The sequence below is a fragment of the Phacochoerus africanus genome, chromosome 8, assembly GCF_016906955.1.
Source record: "Phacochoerus africanus isolate WHEZ1 chromosome 8, ROS_Pafr_v1, whole genome shotgun sequence".
Classification (NCBI taxonomy): domain Eukaryota; kingdom Metazoa; phylum Chordata; class Mammalia; order Artiodactyla; family Suidae; genus Phacochoerus; species Phacochoerus africanus.
The window spans coordinates 6,442,571-6,459,905 of NC_062551.1; the positions used below are offsets into that span (position 1 = coordinate 6,442,571).

General features: G+C 51.8%; 1 protein-coding gene across 2 annotated transcripts in view; it reads right to left on the minus strand.

Moving 5' to 3' along the window:
• Nucleotides 1–17,335, minus strand: part of PLCG2 (phospholipase C gamma 2) — a 166,615-nt gene that overhangs the window by 42,934 nt on the left and 106,346 nt on the right. For both annotated transcript variants that reach the window (XM_047792326.1, XM_047792327.1), the window contains exons 15-23: nt 17,204–17,308; nt 15,747–15,836; nt 14,977–15,152; nt 14,632–14,832; nt 13,670–13,789; nt 8,700–8,880; nt 7,166–7,237; nt 3,141–3,250; nt 62–158 (exon numbers count right to left, since the gene is read on the minus strand). In XM_047792326.1, the coding sequence (XP_047648282.1) occupies nt 62–158; nt 3,141–3,250; nt 7,166–7,237; nt 8,700–8,880; nt 13,670–13,789; nt 14,632–14,832; nt 14,977–15,152; nt 15,747–15,836; nt 17,204–17,308 (1,152 nt within the window). The remainder of the gene's footprint in view (nt 1–61; nt 159–3,140; nt 3,251–7,165; nt 7,238–8,699; nt 8,881–13,669; nt 13,790–14,631; nt 14,833–14,976; nt 15,153–15,746; nt 15,837–17,203; nt 17,309–17,335) is intronic.

Genomic DNA, 17,335 nt, shown 5'->3' on the forward strand with positions numbered 1-17,335 from the left:
GGCCTGTGGATCCCCGAGAATGGGATCCGGGGTTCCCCCACCGTGCACGATGGAGTCTCACCTGCTTCTCCAGCTCCTCCACATCAACGGCTGAAATGTCCTCGACGTAATTGGACGGGAAGTACTGCTGGATTCTGGTTCCGTAGTCTCCTTTCCACCTGCCGAAACACAGTGTCAGAGGGCCGCGGCGGAGCGGCGTTACCGCTCACCAGTTCCCAGCTGGGGAGGGGGCTGGGGGGGGCACGGGGAGGGGGTTAGTAGCCACGTGACCGGAGGAGGTGGTCATTAGCTGTGACAGCAGAGCATATCAAAGGGATCCCCTGCTTTTTCAAATCAGCTCTGAGTGCTGGGGGCGCGGGGGTCAGGTCACGTCCTCCCCTGGCCATGCTCCTGGGGTTTGGTCAAAGCCACCAAAGGTCCAAAATCTCAGTGATGTACGTGGACATCAGACACCACACAAGACGGAAGCTCTGCTCTAGAGCAGGCGCAACCCCCTTTCAGGAAGGGCTGTGAATAAGGAAGGTTCTAGAAGCAAATCCAATTTCAGTTCCACTGCCAACTCCACAGGAGCTCTGTGCCCCTGACCCTCCCTCCGTAAGTGGGGCCGTCCCAGGGCCACCCTCAGAGCATTTTACTGGGACTGGACGAGTTACCATATGCTGCTGGCTTTGAATAGCGCCTTGTGCATATTCAGCCCTCAGGGGGTGTGTTCTCGTTCTTCAGCTAAAACCGTGCCCCCCTTCTTCCCTCCTCTGTGGCAACACTGATACCTCAAAACATAGGCAATCTACGCGTGCGTCTCGACTCAGCCAAACTGGCAGGGCCCCGAGATGCTCCCCCAGGTCCAGCGCCTGGACAGGCAGGGCTCCCCGCCCAGCCCTTCCTGTGGGCTACTTCCTGCGCCAGGGGGCACTTTCCAGAATGTACCTCTGACCCCACCACAGCGCGCAAGACCTTCAAACCCAGGCCTCAACTGTTTAGCCTGCCAATCAAAACCCAGAACGCACTAACTCCAGGGACCCTCGGCCCTCAACCCCCTGCATCTCTCTGACTGGAACCGGAGAGTCACTCCAGACCACCCGCGGCCCCTTCCCCTTGTGGCCCTGCCATGCCGTCCAGCTTCTAGGCCTCCGTCCCTGCTCTTCATAGCCAGCTGAAATGGCTCCTACGAAGCATTTAAGTCTCAGCCGGGGCCTTCCTCCTCCAGGGAGCCTTCCCTGACTGCCACCTAGGCCAAGTGCTCTTCTTCTGTGCTCCTGGGCATCTGTCCCCACAGCTGCTGAAGCCGTCTGCGCCTTGTATTAACTTAAGAGTTATACATCTGTCTTCCCCTCTGCATGACACCTTTCTTGGTCTCAATCAAATCTCTACTCGGGGGCACTTAACAGAAGGTGGTGGACCTGAATAAGCAGAGTGAGGACTGGTGGCAAATACAGAATTACCACCTATGAGCCCACTTCACACTCTTCACCTTCATTTCTCTAGACCCATCCCGGGAAAAGTCTAGCTGTATACAGGGGAATCGTACAGCCCATTTGCCCAGAACTGAGTGCTTTACACCTGTGGTCCAGGTTTAATTATGAAAAAAGCACTTTACTCTCAAATACATCCTGGCTTGAACAAAAGTTATCTGGTCCTCTAATCTGGAAGGATGCAAAAAAAAAAAAAGAGTGGTCTGACACAGGCATCCCACAAGGTGGCACTGTTGCCACCAGGAAAAGAGCAAGAAATGAGGGCACCTGAGCAGGGCCCCAGGTTGCCCTGCAGATCCTCACTGAAGGCAGTTAACACTAGTCTCTTAACTCCTCTTGAGACAAGATCCACTGTGGATCCAGCTAAGAACTGGATTGGAAAGAGGGGGTTCTCCTACTTAAAAACTCTGGACCTAGCACATGAAGTGAGGTAGAGTGTGGGCTCCCCAGAATTCCCATTGTGTCTCAGCAGTTATGAACCCAACTAGTATCCATGAGGATGCGGGTTCGATCCTGGGCCTCACTCAGTGGGTTAAGTATCCAGCATTGTCATGAGCTGTGGTGTAAGTTGCAGACACGGCTCAGATCCCGAGTCAGCATGGCTGTGCCTGGCAGCCGTGGCTCCAATTTGATCCCTAGCCCGGGAACTAACACATGTTGCAGGTGTGGCCCTAAAAAAGAAAAAAAAAAGAATGTGGGCTCTTGAGACAGAAGGGCTGGCTTCAACTCTCAGCCTGCTGTGTGGCCCCGGACAGGTTACTGTACTTCTCTGTGCCTCAGTGTCCTCATCTCTAAAACCCAAGTAAGAACAGAACCAACTTTATAGGGTCGTTGTGTGGATTAAACGAATTATTTCAAAGCGCTGCAGAGAGTGCTCAAGATTGCTCCATTCGAGCTGTGATTCAGATTTCTAAGTCAGGTCCAGCTATCTTGTGGGAGGAAAAGATTCCAGTTTTGTGGGGTGCCTGAGTCTCGGCCAGTGCTCATGGTTATCAACAAGTTACTGCACTAAGGTAGGAATCATCCCCTGAACCCACCTGCCTAGGGACCTGTGGATGGGCAGAGAATTCTTCTCAGGGGAAAAGGGAGAAGAACTAACTCAACCCTCACAGACCCAAGTGCCTTTGGCCTAAAAATGTACCCTCTGCAGTCCAGGATGCGGCCACTGCACGGGACTAAGGACTTAAGGCACACAGGGCACAGGACTAAGCACGAGCACAAGAACTTGAATTTAAAATCACACACAGGCTTGTGTAATGGGAAGAGCCTGTGCTGCTTTGTCGCTGGACCTTGGAAAGCCTCATATGCTGCATCTATAAAGCGCGAATGATCACCAGCATAACTCAGCAGGGCTGTTACAAAGATTGGGTTAGATAATATTTGAAAGCAGTTAGCGTAGTGTTTGGCACAGAGTAAGACCTCAATGAATAGCAGCTGCTATTAATAATTAAGATAATACACAATATGATGTGATCAATGACATAGCGTTGTTATTCACGTTTCCGAAGAGAGCATGCATCAAGTCACCTTCCCAGAGAAGGTATGACAGGCCAGAGCCAGCCCAGAGCTGCACATAAAGGGGTCAGGGCTCAGCCAGCACTTGTGTCTCACCACTAAAAAGGGACAAGTCAAGTTCATTACCAAGGGCCCAGCTCCCCTCAGCCTTACCAGCCCCCTGGCTCCTTGGAGACATTGTGGATGAGGGCGCCACGGCAGAAGCTCAGCTCATCGCTTTGCTTGGCTCTGTAGTCATATAGCGCTTTCACGGTTCTCTGAGGCTTTCAGGGAAAACAAGAAGGCAAAGGTCAGGCCAGGCAACAGGAGTGGAGGGAGGTGGCTGCATTTTCGGGCACATGTGGGTCTTCTCCATAGAGAGGGAAGCATTAGTCCAGGGTTACACTGCCATCTGCTGGTGAAAAGCTGTCATCGCAAGGGAGCCGCGGCTCCATCGTACCAGGGAGTAGGGATGGGGACTGGCCAAAGTCAGAGCCTAGGGCACCTCAGAGTGACCCAGTATTGCTGGATTTCAGCAACAGAGAAAGGATGTGCCCTCCTATTAAGCCAAGAAGAGCACCACCTCAGAAGTCCTCAGTGCCCATGCTGGAAGTTCAAAGTCAACGCCATCTCTGGCCATCCCTGAGCCTCACCAGTATTTTTACCTAGGCCAGGGGTCCCCTAGCTAGACTCCTGCAGGACGCTGACAGTTCTGCAAAAGTAAGAGTAAAAGAAACACCTCTTTCATGAGGTGCTTCTCCATGAAATTCATCAAAAGGTGCTCTCCAGGAGTTCCCGCTGTGGTACAGTAGGTTAAGAATCTGCCTACGTGGAGTTCCCGTTGTGGCGCAGTGGTTAACGAATCCGACTAGGAACTAAGAGGTTGCGGGTTTGGTCCCTGCCCTTGCTCAGTGGGTTAACGATCCGGCGTTGCCGTGAACTGTGGTGTAGGTTGCAGACTTGGCTCAGATCCCGAGTTGCTGTGGCTCTGGCGTAGGCCAGTGGCTACAGCTCTGATTCGACCCCTAGCCTTGGAACCTCCATATGCTGTGGGAGCGGCCCAAAGAAATAGCAAAAAAAAAAAAAAAATCTGCCTGCAGCAGCTTGGGGTTTTCTATGGAGGTGTGAGTTTGATCCCCAGCCCTTCGCAGTGGGTTAGAGGATCCAGCATTGTGGCAGCTATGTATGGCTCAGATTAAATCCCTGGCCCAGAAACTTCCATGTGCCTTGAGTGCGGCCATTCAAACTACAATCAAAGCTTTTTAAAAAATGGTGGTCTCGGTACTAGGGAAACCAGACAGGACTGAGGACCAAATGTCTCTTCAGCGAATGTGCTTTGCTGCCGGCTGCACGGCAAGCATAAATCCACGGCAATACCAACACCCACACAGCAAGCAAACACTAATGGGAAAACCTCTGAAACCGCCCACCTGTTTAGACCAGCGGCTTCCCCTTCCCTCGATCCAAGGAAATGGGAATGAGGGTTTTACAAGGAATCCCAAAAACTGCTCCTCAGAGCAGGGTCTATGGAGTCACACCTGTGGGTTCAGATCCTTGCTTTGCCCCTTCCTTACTGGCCATATAATCTTGAGGCTCTCCCAGCCTCAGTTTCCCCATGTGTGAAATGGGAATTAAGACTTTACACATGTCTCGTGGTCACTGAGACTATTAAATGAGATAATATAAGGACAACATTGAAAATAGTTAGCATTTCCTAAGTGATTACTACAGTCAAAGCCCTGTTTTAGGCCTTTTATTTATAGTACCTCCCTTTCATTTTTCACAACAACCCTATCAGGTAGGTAGAGGTAATATTATGCCCATTTTACAGAGGAGGAAACCGAGGTTTGGAAAGATGAAGTATCTGTGCCCAAAGTCAACCAAGTGGTAAGTGGCTGAGCTGAGGAAGAATCCATTAACCTGAGTTATTGCCATTGTCCACAGTGGTCCCTAAGAAGCAATGTTGCTACAGGAACCTCCAACCAGGGGATAATTGGAGCTTTTGCCCTCGACTCTCTGACCTGCAAAGAGAGCTGGCTCCACCACTGCAACCTGCTTCAAGGGTGGGCTTGAGGACCAGAGCCGCATCTTTCCCCATGAAACTGGCAGCGGGGATGCCAGATAACAGCTTCCACAAGGAGCAGATCTCCAGCTGACGGATGGCAGGACTGGTCCTCATGTCAGGTGCCTCCTGAACAAGTGAAATAAGCCACCCATGCCTTCCTCACCAAGTCTTCAGCCTCCGTGCACCTCAGTTTCCTCATCTGTACAATGGGCACAAAAATGGTGCCTAACGCCTGGGGCTGCTGTGAGGACTGATGATCCAGGACGTGTTTAGAACGGTGCTCACTAGAGGGTCCTCCGTGCGTGTGGTATCTATTATCACTGCTACTATCACTCCAGTTCTAAGAACTCCTCCAAGGGACTGAAAACGGAAGACACACAGCCTCACACATGAAGAAACCCATGTTCGTGTTACCTAGAAGAGCCTAATGGCCGTTCATGGGGACAAGGCTAAGTGGCCACAGCCACCCAGAATCTTCTTCAGCATTAAAAACACTCTTTTTCAAAGTTAAAATTCCAGCCCACATACTTCATCTAAATTACCTGGCCTCCCGGGTTCAACTGAAACGGCCATTAAGAAGATCAGCAATGGGAGTTCCCACTGTGGCTTAGTGGTTAATGAATCCAATTAGGAACCATGAGGTTGCGGGTTCGATCCCGGCCTTGCTCAGTGGGTTAAGGATGCGGTGTTGCTGTGAACTCTGGTGTAGATCGCAGGCAAGGCTCAGATCCCGTGTTGCTGTGGCTGTGGTGTAGACCAGCAGCTACAGCTCTGATTAGACCCCTAGCCTGGGAACCTCCATATGCCACGGGGTCGGCCCTAGCAGAAGACAAAAAAAATCAGCAGTGGAGACAGTTCCATGTGGCCACATGACAGGTGAAGAAAAGCAGAATACAAGTGGCAAATGCCGGTGGGGGTGACGAGAAACTCCGTCTCCAGGCAAAGACCAGGGGGCCGGACCACCCAAAATGCAGACAGCTACTGCATCAGGACCGCGAGACGGAGGCTCATTATTTTTCTTGTTTCCCGAGTGTCCCTTTTAAAATTGTTACATCATTTTTTTTTTTCTATCACAGTAATACTAATTTGACTTTGAGGCATTCACTGTGGTCTGGCAGCGTGGGATCCAATTCCACATACAGCCGTGTTTTACTGGCCTCAGTACAGGAGGACTCTCTCTGCAACTTGGTTTAGTTGCCAGCATTTTAAAACGGGGAGATGTCACACCAAACATCCAGATTACTGGCTGCCCTTGAGAAATCAGGAGGCCCGGCCTGCTCTCTGGGTGGACAAGCATCACAGCTCACAGGGAGGTAGCTGCCCCCAAGAGGGGCTGTGTGTCCTCAGTTTAGCACGGCTCCTGCTACCCCCGGCCATCCGGCTGCCACAAGGCCATGGCAGTCTCATAACCAAAGCATCTGTCACTCCTAATAAAAGGTTCTGCTATTAAGCTACGTCCCCAATGCATCTCGTACACAATTCCATTCGCCCACAACTTTTCAAGACTTCGTTTCTTGCTGAAAGGGATTTGCATCAGCCAAGGAGTATCAGTTTCTATTAAAAAAATAATAATAATTCTACAGAGCCCACCAGCAGGGCCCCTTCCTAAACGAGAGGTGTACGCTCATCGTGTACCAGACAGCCCCCCAAAGAGAGAACTCGCCACCACTCTTCCTCCACAGGCTCAAACTAAATTGGAGATGGAACCAGGAGCTGAGGGCGGAGAGTGAAATCCAGCCCTGCCTGCGTGAAATTACACAGCAGCCCTGGTGGGAAGACGAGATAGCTTTCGCACCGCGAACAGGTCACTGAACCAAATGGAATTTATAAACACCACGGGCTCAGTGGGTGAGCAAGGAACATTTGAAAGACTTTTAATTAGAAGCTGTCTGGCCCAAAGGTGGTTCATCAGACCTCAGAATTATAGCAAGAAACGGTCGCATTTGGATGGAATTCTATTAACCTCTTCCCAGATGCCAGATGTCATGCTGTCAATCATCATTTCTTCCAAAAAAAAAAAAATTTTTTTTGGGGGGGGGGGGCGGCCCAGTTTTCCCGACTGCCCCTCCCCCCGTGGCTTCCGCGTTCATCTAATGTCAAGATACCACTGTGAGTTGGAAGGTCGGCACTATACCATGGAAGGGTTGATTTCACTGGGATCCACATACATTCTGCTGACGTCATAGAGGGAGTTGATATCTCTTTCCTGAAAAAGAACAAAGAAAAATGAACAAATAAATGGAGCCATCCGTGCTCCTGGGACAGCCCTTCCACAGAACAGGGATCCTAGGCATCCTCGTGGTTTCCCGCCCTCCCGCACAAGAGCCGAAATCTCATGGCTGACTCCCCTCGCAGGTGGAGACAGGAGGAAGCTATTAAGGAGTTTCCCCGCCCTTGGAAATGTTAGCCCCAAAGCAGAGAGGCCCCCCATCTCGCCTACCAGGTGCCCGGCGCTGTGCCCCTTGGTAAAAACATAATACCCTGAAGTCCACAGGGGTGCAGGAGCGAGCTTACTGCTCTTCCTGACCCACATTCAACGTCGGCAGCTTGAAACTGGCCACCATGGAAGCACTTAGACCACGGAAACTGGCAAATGCCACAAACCAGGGTTTCTTTCCACAGAGAAGCGCACACAGAGAAGATCCATCGTGCCCTTCGTCTGCCTCCTTCCCTGGCGTCAGCCCCGCCAGCCGCAGGGGCTCCACTCCCAGAGCCACCTCCGGGCTTGGGCGCACCTGCTCCCGCACCCGGAATGGGCTTCCTGCACAGCTCCCTGCGCTCCCGAGCTCACCCTCTGCAGGAGGCCTGCCCCGACCCGTCTGGCCCCAGCCTGAGGGGCCGCCCGCCCTTAGGTCACCACCCTGTCTTCTTTCTTCACTTAACTCGCCCTGTCCAAAGGCATCTTACTGATGTGATGGTGCCATCGAGTGTCCCCGGCTCCCTTTCCTAGAACCTCCCTTTCCCAGTGTGTGTTCCCACGTCCTTGCAGTATCTAGAACAGCTCCCGGCACACGGCTGGGAATACGTCTCTTCTAAGTCAGTCAGTGAACCCGTCGGGCAGGAACTGAGACACCGTCATCAGGTCAGGGCTCTTCTCGGCTCAGAAGAAATGCCCACGTCTGACGGGCGCGTGCTTCTCGTAGTGCTTCTCCCAGCACCGCCCCGTTCCATCCTTATCTAGTTGTACCACACACTGGCTCACTCAGTTCCAGCCACCCCAGCCTCTTCTCTGGGCCTCCCTCCAGGCATGCGCTCGCCTCAGGACCTTTGCACTGGCTCCTCCTGCTTCCTCCTCCTGAGGGCGGGCTCTCGCCTCTGCCTCCTCCAGTGGCTGCCCACCATCTCCTTGTCATTGAGATCTTCCAGAGCCCCCATGAGGGCAGTCCTGTCCCCATCCCTCTTAAACATCAGCTCAGTCTGTTTTTCTCCATAGCACTTATCACCCACCATCTAACGGATGCGCTGTATACTTTTTTAAAACTTTATTTCATTTACTGTCTGTCTCCCCTACACTCCCCTTGCAAGGTCTTTGTCGACCGTGTGCAATTTGGGGCCTAGAGCCCCGTGGGACACGCGTGACGTGCTCCATCAAGGTCTGCCAGACAAACGGCTGAGTGGTAACCTCGGACAAGACATTTCACCCTATCTTGGGCGAGTCAACCACGCACCATATTGTAGCGCTCCAGGAGCTCGGGGGTCACGGGGTAGCGCAGTCTCATCTTCCGGTAGAGCGCGTGCTTCTCGTAGTAGCTGACCAGCTCCACGAGGCTCTCAAAGTAGGCGGAGGTGCCCAGCACGAAGTGCCGGCCATCCCGGTTGATTCGGCAGTGCTTCACCTTGCCCCTGGCCCTGGGGGGGAGACCACAGGGGGCTGATGTCCAGGCAGCCAGGTGGTGCCCAGGTAAGTCCCATCAGTGAGAGACAACCTGGTCAACCCTCCGAGGGGACCAGATAAATGTGAGCAGCACACACACACACACACTGGCATTCAATGACGTGGATCTTCGCAAAACAGAAAAAATACTGCAGAGTGACTCGACGGCGAGGTCCTCCTCTTGCCCTTCTCCACCCCCCCCCTCAAACTGCAGGAGCATCTCGTGTCCAGATGAGGGTCAGCACACTGTGGACCACAGACTCAAGCCGGCGCCCCTCCTGTGTATATAAACGACGTTTTCTTGAAACACAGCCATGTGCACCTGTTCACGTACTGCCCGTGGAGGCTTTCACGCTGGGGCAGAGCTGAGCAGCTAGAGACCATTTGGCCTGCCAGACCCTAAACTATTTATCTTCTGATCCTTACAGAAAATGTTTACCCACCTCTATTCTAGAATTCTGGGACCTGATGCCCAAATCCTTACATCTTGTCTTCAACGGTCTAACTGGTGCAACAGTGGATTTTTTTTTTTTCTAAAAGGGTAAGTATTTTATTTCCTCGCCTATTTGAGACAAGAGGCAGAAAAAATCCAAAACAGAATAGAATCCTCAGTCTTATCAGCTTTTACCAGTAAGAACAGAAATCCTGGGGGAAGTAACTTTGACCCTAACTTCACAGCCAAGAGTGTCTTTAAAACGAAAACTGCAACAGCAGTGATTATGGGCAAACCACTCATCTTACAAAAATGTTGTACCTTAAAGATACCCCTTTTTTTGGGGGGGGGGTCTCTCCTTTTAGGGCCACACCGCGGTATATGGAGGTTCCCAGGCTAAGGGTCAAATCGGAGCGCAGCTGCTGGTCTACACCACGGCCACAGCAATGCCAGATCCGAGCCGCGTCTGAGATCTACACCACAGCTCACGGCAACGACCAATCTGTAACCCACTGAGCGAGGCCAGGGATTGAACCCACAACCTCATGGTTCCTAGTTGGACTCGTTTCCACTGAGCCACCACGGGAACTCCTTCTTACTGTTTTTAAAAATACATCCTGTAAGAAAAAGTCCTGTAAAAAATGCTAGAAGACTCCTGCTTCAGTAGCTTATGTGCAGCAATATTTTATTAAATGTTTATTTTTTTAAAAAGGAAAAGAAATACTGCTGAGTGAATAAAACAAGCTGCAGGATGAAACTCCAGAATGATCCCATTTGCTACTTTTTAAAAAATGGAACAGGATGCCACTAACAAGAGTTCCCATCGTGGCGCAGTGGTTAATGAATCTGACTAGGAACCATGAGGTTGCAGGTTCAATCCCTGCCCTTGCTCAGTGGGTTAAGGATCCGGTGTTGCCATGACCTGTGGTGTAGGTCGCAGACGCGGCTCAGATCCTGCATTGCTGTGGTTCTGGCGTAGGCTGGTGGCTACAGCTCCGATTTGACCCCTAGCCTGGGAACCTCCATATGCCGCGGGAGCGGCCCAAGAAATAGCAACAACAACAACAACAACAAAAGACAAAACAAACAAACAAACAAACAAGAGCAACCATGTGGAGCGGCTGAGTACAAGACAGGGAATCTGGCGGACCTGGGAGCGGCCCAAGAAAAGGCAAAAAGACAAAAAAAAAAAGAATGCCACTACAAAATGGCACTATATATATATATATATATTCCACAGGTGTACAAAAATTTAAGTCTTGATGGAGACACCAGTTAGAATGCTATGCTTTCTGCCAAAAGAAGGACTAAGATGGGAAGACCAAAGGGGGCTTTAGCCTTCACTGCAATGTCTTTTTTTGTAAGGAGAATACACGTATGGAATAAAGTTAATTTTAAAACATTAGAAAAAGCTCCCCAGGGCAGGGAGACTCTGGGGCGCTGAGGTTCACAGCTTTAAGGTTAAGGTCAGGTTCTGGCTCCTCTGCCAGGTACCCAACCTCCCTGAGCCTCCGTTTCGTCATCCACAGAGGTGGGGACCCACAGCGCCTGCCTCCAGGTGTCAGGACCGCTGTGCCTTAGGGAAGCAGGGCAAGCCCTCTGCAGTGTGCCCAGCACGCACAAGGAAGGAAATAAATGGATGGGTTGGAAAATATCAAGAGCCAAGCCAAGACTTCCTTGGGAGAGAGCACCGTCTCAAGGGGAGACGGGAACAGGGCTGGACGCGTGCGTTGTACTTTCCAGCCTCCTGGGACGTGCTGCCGTGAGACAGTGGATGCTAACACTGGGCGTCTCAGCGTCTCCAAGAAGGCCCTTGTCACTCCGAACAACCTCACCTCTTTGCGTGGATCTGAAAGCAGACACGTCCCTCCCGGGGAAACCTATCCCCAAGTTCCCGGAGCCTAGAACAGCGCCTGGTACAGGAGGGCTGTGCCAGGGGTTCAGGTCACCTCCCTGAGCATCAGTTTCCTGGCAACTGTACACATATGGGCGGGGGGTGGGGGAAGGAGGGGAGATGCGTGTGCGTCACGTGATGTTATGATTGCTCGCATCCGCACCAGGCCACTGGCTTCAGGAGAGCAAGGGCTGGGCTGTTTCTATCGCGCCTGTATTTCTAGGCCTGACACAGAGTAGGTGCTTATCCAACATTTACTGATTCCTGAAAAAGAAGACCTCTAGCTCTCAGGGTGCCTCCTGTCTCATGGGGAGGACACACGGGCAAACAGAGCATGGTGCGTGTATATAAGCTGAACGCCGAGCCCCCTGGCATCTATGTACTTCCAGTGAAGTGACCCCAACCTCACTGCCAGCTTGAAGGTGCCCCATCAGAACAAGTTACCCAGCTCGAGCAGGGACAGTGGGAGTACCCCATTGGGCTTGGCCTCTCTGCCGGACACTGTCCTGGCACCCCAAGGTACAGCCACCTGAGAACAAAGGCAGCAGAGTGTGACACCAAGACACTCAGAGCTTGTCTCCTGAGCATGGCAGGTGAGGCTAGATCCAGGTGTGTCGGAGGCCAGTTTCACTTCCTGAGCATCTCAGCCTATGGCCTGTACGTCCCTACCTTGTTTATTTCAGCCACCGAATTTGGTTTCTGTCACTTGTACCCACAGCATCCTGAGGACAGGCTACAGCATGATGTGAGCCCCAACAGAGGTTGAATTAAACATGCCCAACTCCCACCCAGTTCTCATTAAGAACTTTGGGGGAAAGAGCAAAGACACCAAAGATACCAATGCCAAGAAGCCCAGGGCCCCCTCAATGGCAGCACAAAACAGCCATGCTGGAGAGAACTGGCGCACAGTAGGTCCTCAGTAAACAGCAGCGACCACTCCCTGAAAACCCCGCCCAAGAAGGCAGCTCAGGGCTAACAGGTGAAAGAGGGGCAAATCCAAATGCCCAGCGGGGCAGCCCGGCACACTGGTCAAGGGGGCACGGCCACCAGCAAAGGAAGAACAGGAGCAGCCTGGGCACACCAGAACCCCTACTGTGCAATAACCAGAGCCGCAGCAGTGACAATGCCCGATCCTTAACCCTCTGAGCCACCAGGGAACTCCCACATCCTCTCGTTTTTTCATAAGAAGCGATCTGAGTTTCCAAGCATAAGTTCTCAGTTTTTAACATCACCACGCAAGCTGAGCAACATACCCAAAGGCCCACAAACCTTCTGCTTAGACTTCACAGTCAAGAGCCAAGGCTTTAGAGGTGACAGGCCTGAGTCTGAAACTCTGACTCAGCCCAGGATGAGGCTGTGTGGCTCTAGAGAGGTCACTTAACCTCTCTGCCTCCATTTCCTCACTTGCAATAACGAGAACTTGCAATAATGAGCTCTACCCTCAGGTGCTACAGTGAAGGACTCGGTCAGGTGAGGCCTTGAAGGCAGCCCAGTGTCTGAAATATTAGTTGGGAACTCAACATAGGGTAGCTGGCATTCTACTATCACCATCAAGAAAGTGCAGGGAGGGAGTTCCTGCTGTGGTTCAGCAGGTTACAGACCGACGAGGATCCCTGAGGATGTGGGTTCAATCCCTGGCCTCATTCAGTGGGTTAAGGATCCAGCATTGCCATGAGCTGTGGTGTAGGTCTCAGATGTGGCTCAGATCCTGCATTGCTGTGGCTGTGGTGTAGGCCAGCAGCTGCAACTCCAATTCAACCCCTAGCCTGGGAACTTCCATATGTCACAGGTGCGGCCCTAAAATAAAAAAAAATAAAAAAAAAAAAAAGGAAAGAAAAAGAAAAAGAATGTGCAGGGAAACCACAGTGGGGAAGTGGAGGGCAGTATGATGAACTGGGTCAAGATGCCCCCAACATTGTCACTGGTAGAAACTGGAAGAATCAGGTGTCTTGGGATAGAATAAATGCAGAGAATCACAGCCCCGGAGATGGCTGCTCCCTATGCCTTCCCACCGGCAGTGGGGCGTCAACTGCGGAAGGGAGGAAACGAGACCTGTAACATCACCCATCAGGGCTGCCAGCACTGCCTGGGTTCGAATCCCAGCTCCACCACTTACTGGCTACATGTTTCAGCCTGTGTCTCAGTTTCCTACTGCAAAAAAGGGGCATCCTGGCCATGCTGACCCCAGAGAGTTGCCGGAAGATGCATGAATTAACACAAAACATGTTAGTCTCGAGGATACACCAGGGCTCAGCACACGGAAAGCACCTGTTAGTTTGCTGTTGCTACTATTGTTATGGTCATCGTTGTCGCTGGCACAATGGGCAGAGGGACAGCCCAGCTCCGCCCCCCACCTGTGGTTCCCCCATTGTTCTCCACACCTGCCTGCCCTGAGTCATCCCTGGACAGCGCGGAGGGCGCCAGCTGGGGTGCCTACCTGAAGGTGATGGCGTAGGAGTCGGTACCTTCCCGCCTCCGGATGAGGAAGGCCCCATCCCGGGGAACCCTCATCAGCATGTCCTCCGCTTCTCCGCGGCTCAGCCCGTCATAGTACCACCTGCAGCACAGGGCAGGGAAGAGGGCCGAGGGAGAGACCGTTGAGGCTGGCGGCAGGGGAGCCAACAGTGGGTTCTCAGGATGCCCGAAACACAGCCCCGGAACCCACCATGCAAACTACATGGTGGGCCTCCCTGGGTGAAAACACCCCTCAAGATGGCAGTTTTTAAAAAAATGACCCAGATACAGCTTGGGCCAAGCATTCCTGAAGTGGGTCTGCTTGGAGCATGAAACAGTAAATCACCTTACATCTTTAGCCGTCCCCACTGACCCAAGCACCAGAGGGTGGCACGGCCACATCAGTGTCTCAGAAAATTGGAGGCAGAGAACCCAGGGAACAGGGCTTTACAGGGGCTCTTGGTTATTTTTAAAGACAGGAAATATCACATATTAAGGCAATCCGTTTGAAAAGAGACAAGAAAAGTAAAAATAAAGTTGTATGTCTTCCAGAGAAAGGTGCATTCTGGTAGCTAATCCTTTACAAGGCCTAATGGACATTCTCTTACAATTTTTTTTTTTTTTTTTTTTTTTTTTTTTTTTGCTTTTAGACCAACAGTAATGAGCTCTGGAAGCAGAAACATTGGGCCAAAATTAGTCTCTAAAAATTGAAGCCCAAGACCTTAGGATAAAGCAGAAGAAAGGGAGGGAGAGGAGGCAGGAGAGGAACCGAACACTGCACAGGAACCAGGCATAGGTATGGACACTGGCCGACCTGGGGACTTTAAGAGACCCCGGCGGGGCCAGGTAAGGAGACTCGGAGAAATCGAGGCCCCAGCACGCCCCCAAGGTTGGCATTTTGTCACTGCAGCTGCCTCCCCCGAGCAGCGCGCACAGCACACGTACGGCTTCGACTCGTGTGGGTTGGGGTTGGGCACGGGGTCGGTCAGCCGGAGCTCGAACTCGGCACAGCGCAGGTGCGTCTCGCGGTAGTGCTGGATGAGGGCGTAGATGCTGGTGAACATGAGGTTGTCAGTCAGGTAGTACTTCATGACCCCGCCCTCCATGGTGGAGCGGATGCGGCAGTGCTGCACTCGGCCTGACCGCCTGCGGGGAGAAGGACCACATCAGGGCCCAGCCCAGGCCGGCCGGCCGGCCCTTCCTGCATCCGGGCTGCAGAGGACACAGGCTGTGCCCGATCTGGCCAGCTGCGCGGGAAAGGCGGGCCTGCTCCACGCAGCCGGGCATTACCAGAAGGACAGGGTGTAGTCGTTGGGGTAGGTCTCGCTCTCCCGCACCAAGAAGGTCCCATCCTTGCCCCCTGTCTCGGCACAGTACTCCTGCAGCAGCTTCTCGGCACTTGTCCTCTTCTCCACCTTCTTGTGGAACCACTTCTCCCCAAAATGCAGCTCCGTGGGGGGCGTGTTCTGGGCCACCAAGAAAGGAGAAGTTTCTGAAAACCTGGACCAGATCCCCAGCACCACCCATCCGGTCCCTGTGCACATGCTGATGCTGGGGATGACAGATGGGGGCTAGCTTCAGCTTGCCTTCACCCTCAGAGGACCTCCCTCCCCTGCCACTCACTCCTGAGAGCCCCTACTTGGTGGCCTGGAGTCCTGAGTCATGGGAGATGGGGGTCGGTCCCCAGTAAGCCTTCAGTCCTACTGTTCAAGAAGTCTGAGAGCCATAATGCCATGCAGGCTGCACTGAAGACATAGTGCCAAGGAGGGCCAGCAGACCAGCGGGGAGAGGGCAGGAAAGCCACGATCCTGGCCAGTGGGTGGGGCTGGACAGAGCATCCAAATTTCCGCATCATCCCCAGGGATCACAGGCCAATCAGGCCTTTCTCAGAGTAGGAAAGACTCTTGAACCTCATTGGTTAAGCTCGTGCGCCGGCCGGCCAATCAGAGAAGAGCCAGGCCGGCCCTAGACCATCCGCTAAGCAGCAGCTCCTTGAACTGAGTACGTCCAGGCCTGCCCCCCACAGGATGAGAAGAGCAACACAGGAGGTCTCCCCCTACCACGGGCGGTTCCTCCTCCACAGTCTGTTCAATGTCATCGCTGAAGGACAGTTTGGCATCAGCAATGGCGCAGTAGTGCCGGGTCCATTTCTACAAAGCAATACCAGCATTAGGTCTTCCCCAAGAGTCTCTGAGGCCCAGGGCCCCTGCCTGGCATCACCCTGGAATTCACTGGGGACTTGCCTTTCCCTGGTAGTTTCACATGTTTCTTCTAAAACATGTTTCTTCTAAAACATTTATTTATTCTGGGGATCTTTTGGCATTTTCAGGACTTCTTATACAGTTTATCTAAGGATAAATGTACCTTAATATCATATTCATTTAATCAGAAGACTTTTATGAATGACTGGATTGCTTTTTGTGTCCTCGTGACTTTTTTTCTATTTTATCCACTTTTTAAGACTTTCGGGATTTCTCAGCCAGTTTGTCTAGGGACCTTTTCTTCAACATTTAAATATGACTTAATTTGCAACAGGATTTACTGTAGACCACTGGGAACTACATTCAATTTCTTGTAATAACCTATAGTGGAAAATAATCTGAAATGTATGTATATCAAACTGAATCACTTTGCTGTACACCAGAGACGAACACAATATTGTAAATCAACTACACTTCAAGTAAGAAATGAATACATAAAAATATATTCAGAAGGATTGCACGTTAGGTTAAGGGATATGAGAAGTGGTGTGAGCATTCAAAATCCCTCATTCTCGTCCAAGAAGAATGTTTCCAGTGGAAGTGACCCAGATCAGAGGACACTAAGGATTTAAGACAACTAACTGCATCATTGCACGCTAGATTGGATTCTGGACCAGAAAATGGACATGCGTGATGAACTGGTGAAACTGGAATAAGGCTCATAAATTAGTCTGTAGTATTGTACCCAATGTTCCTTTTCTGGTCACGAGGATTATTCTCCCACGACAGAGGATGTTAGTATTCGGGGAAGCCGGGTAAAGGACGCATGCGAGCTTTCTGGACTTGTATGTGTGAGAACATGCAGTATGTTACATTGAACAGAAAGTTATTTCAAAATGAAACATTAATAATGCAAAAGGAGGAGTTCCTGTCGTGGCTCAGTGTCGTGGCTCAATCATGAGGATTCTGGTTCCATCCCTGGCCTCGCTCAGTGGGTTAAGGATCCGGTGTTGCCATGAGCCGTGGTGTAGGTTGAAGATGCAGCTCAGATCCCACACTGCTGTGGGGTAGGCCAGCAGCTGTAGCTCCGATTCAGCCCCTAGCCTGGGAACTTCCATATGCCACTGGTGCAGCCCTAAAAAGACCCTAAATAATAATAACAATAATAATAATATAATAATGCAAAAGAAAAATAAAATTTCATTAAAGTGACAAGGTCACATGGCGCAGAACGGGGATTAAGACAGGAAAACACCCGGAGCTTTCCAGCAAAGCTGGATGCAGTGAGGTCTGAGAAGGGGTGTGAGAAGACGCACCTGGTCGATGGAATCCCACATGTACAGCTCGCCCTGCTGCTTGTGCTCATCTTTCTTGTCCTCCATGTTGACATCCACGTCGCCTCGGGGGCCCAGCTTCTTATGCTGAGGGGAAAACACACAGGCCTGGCT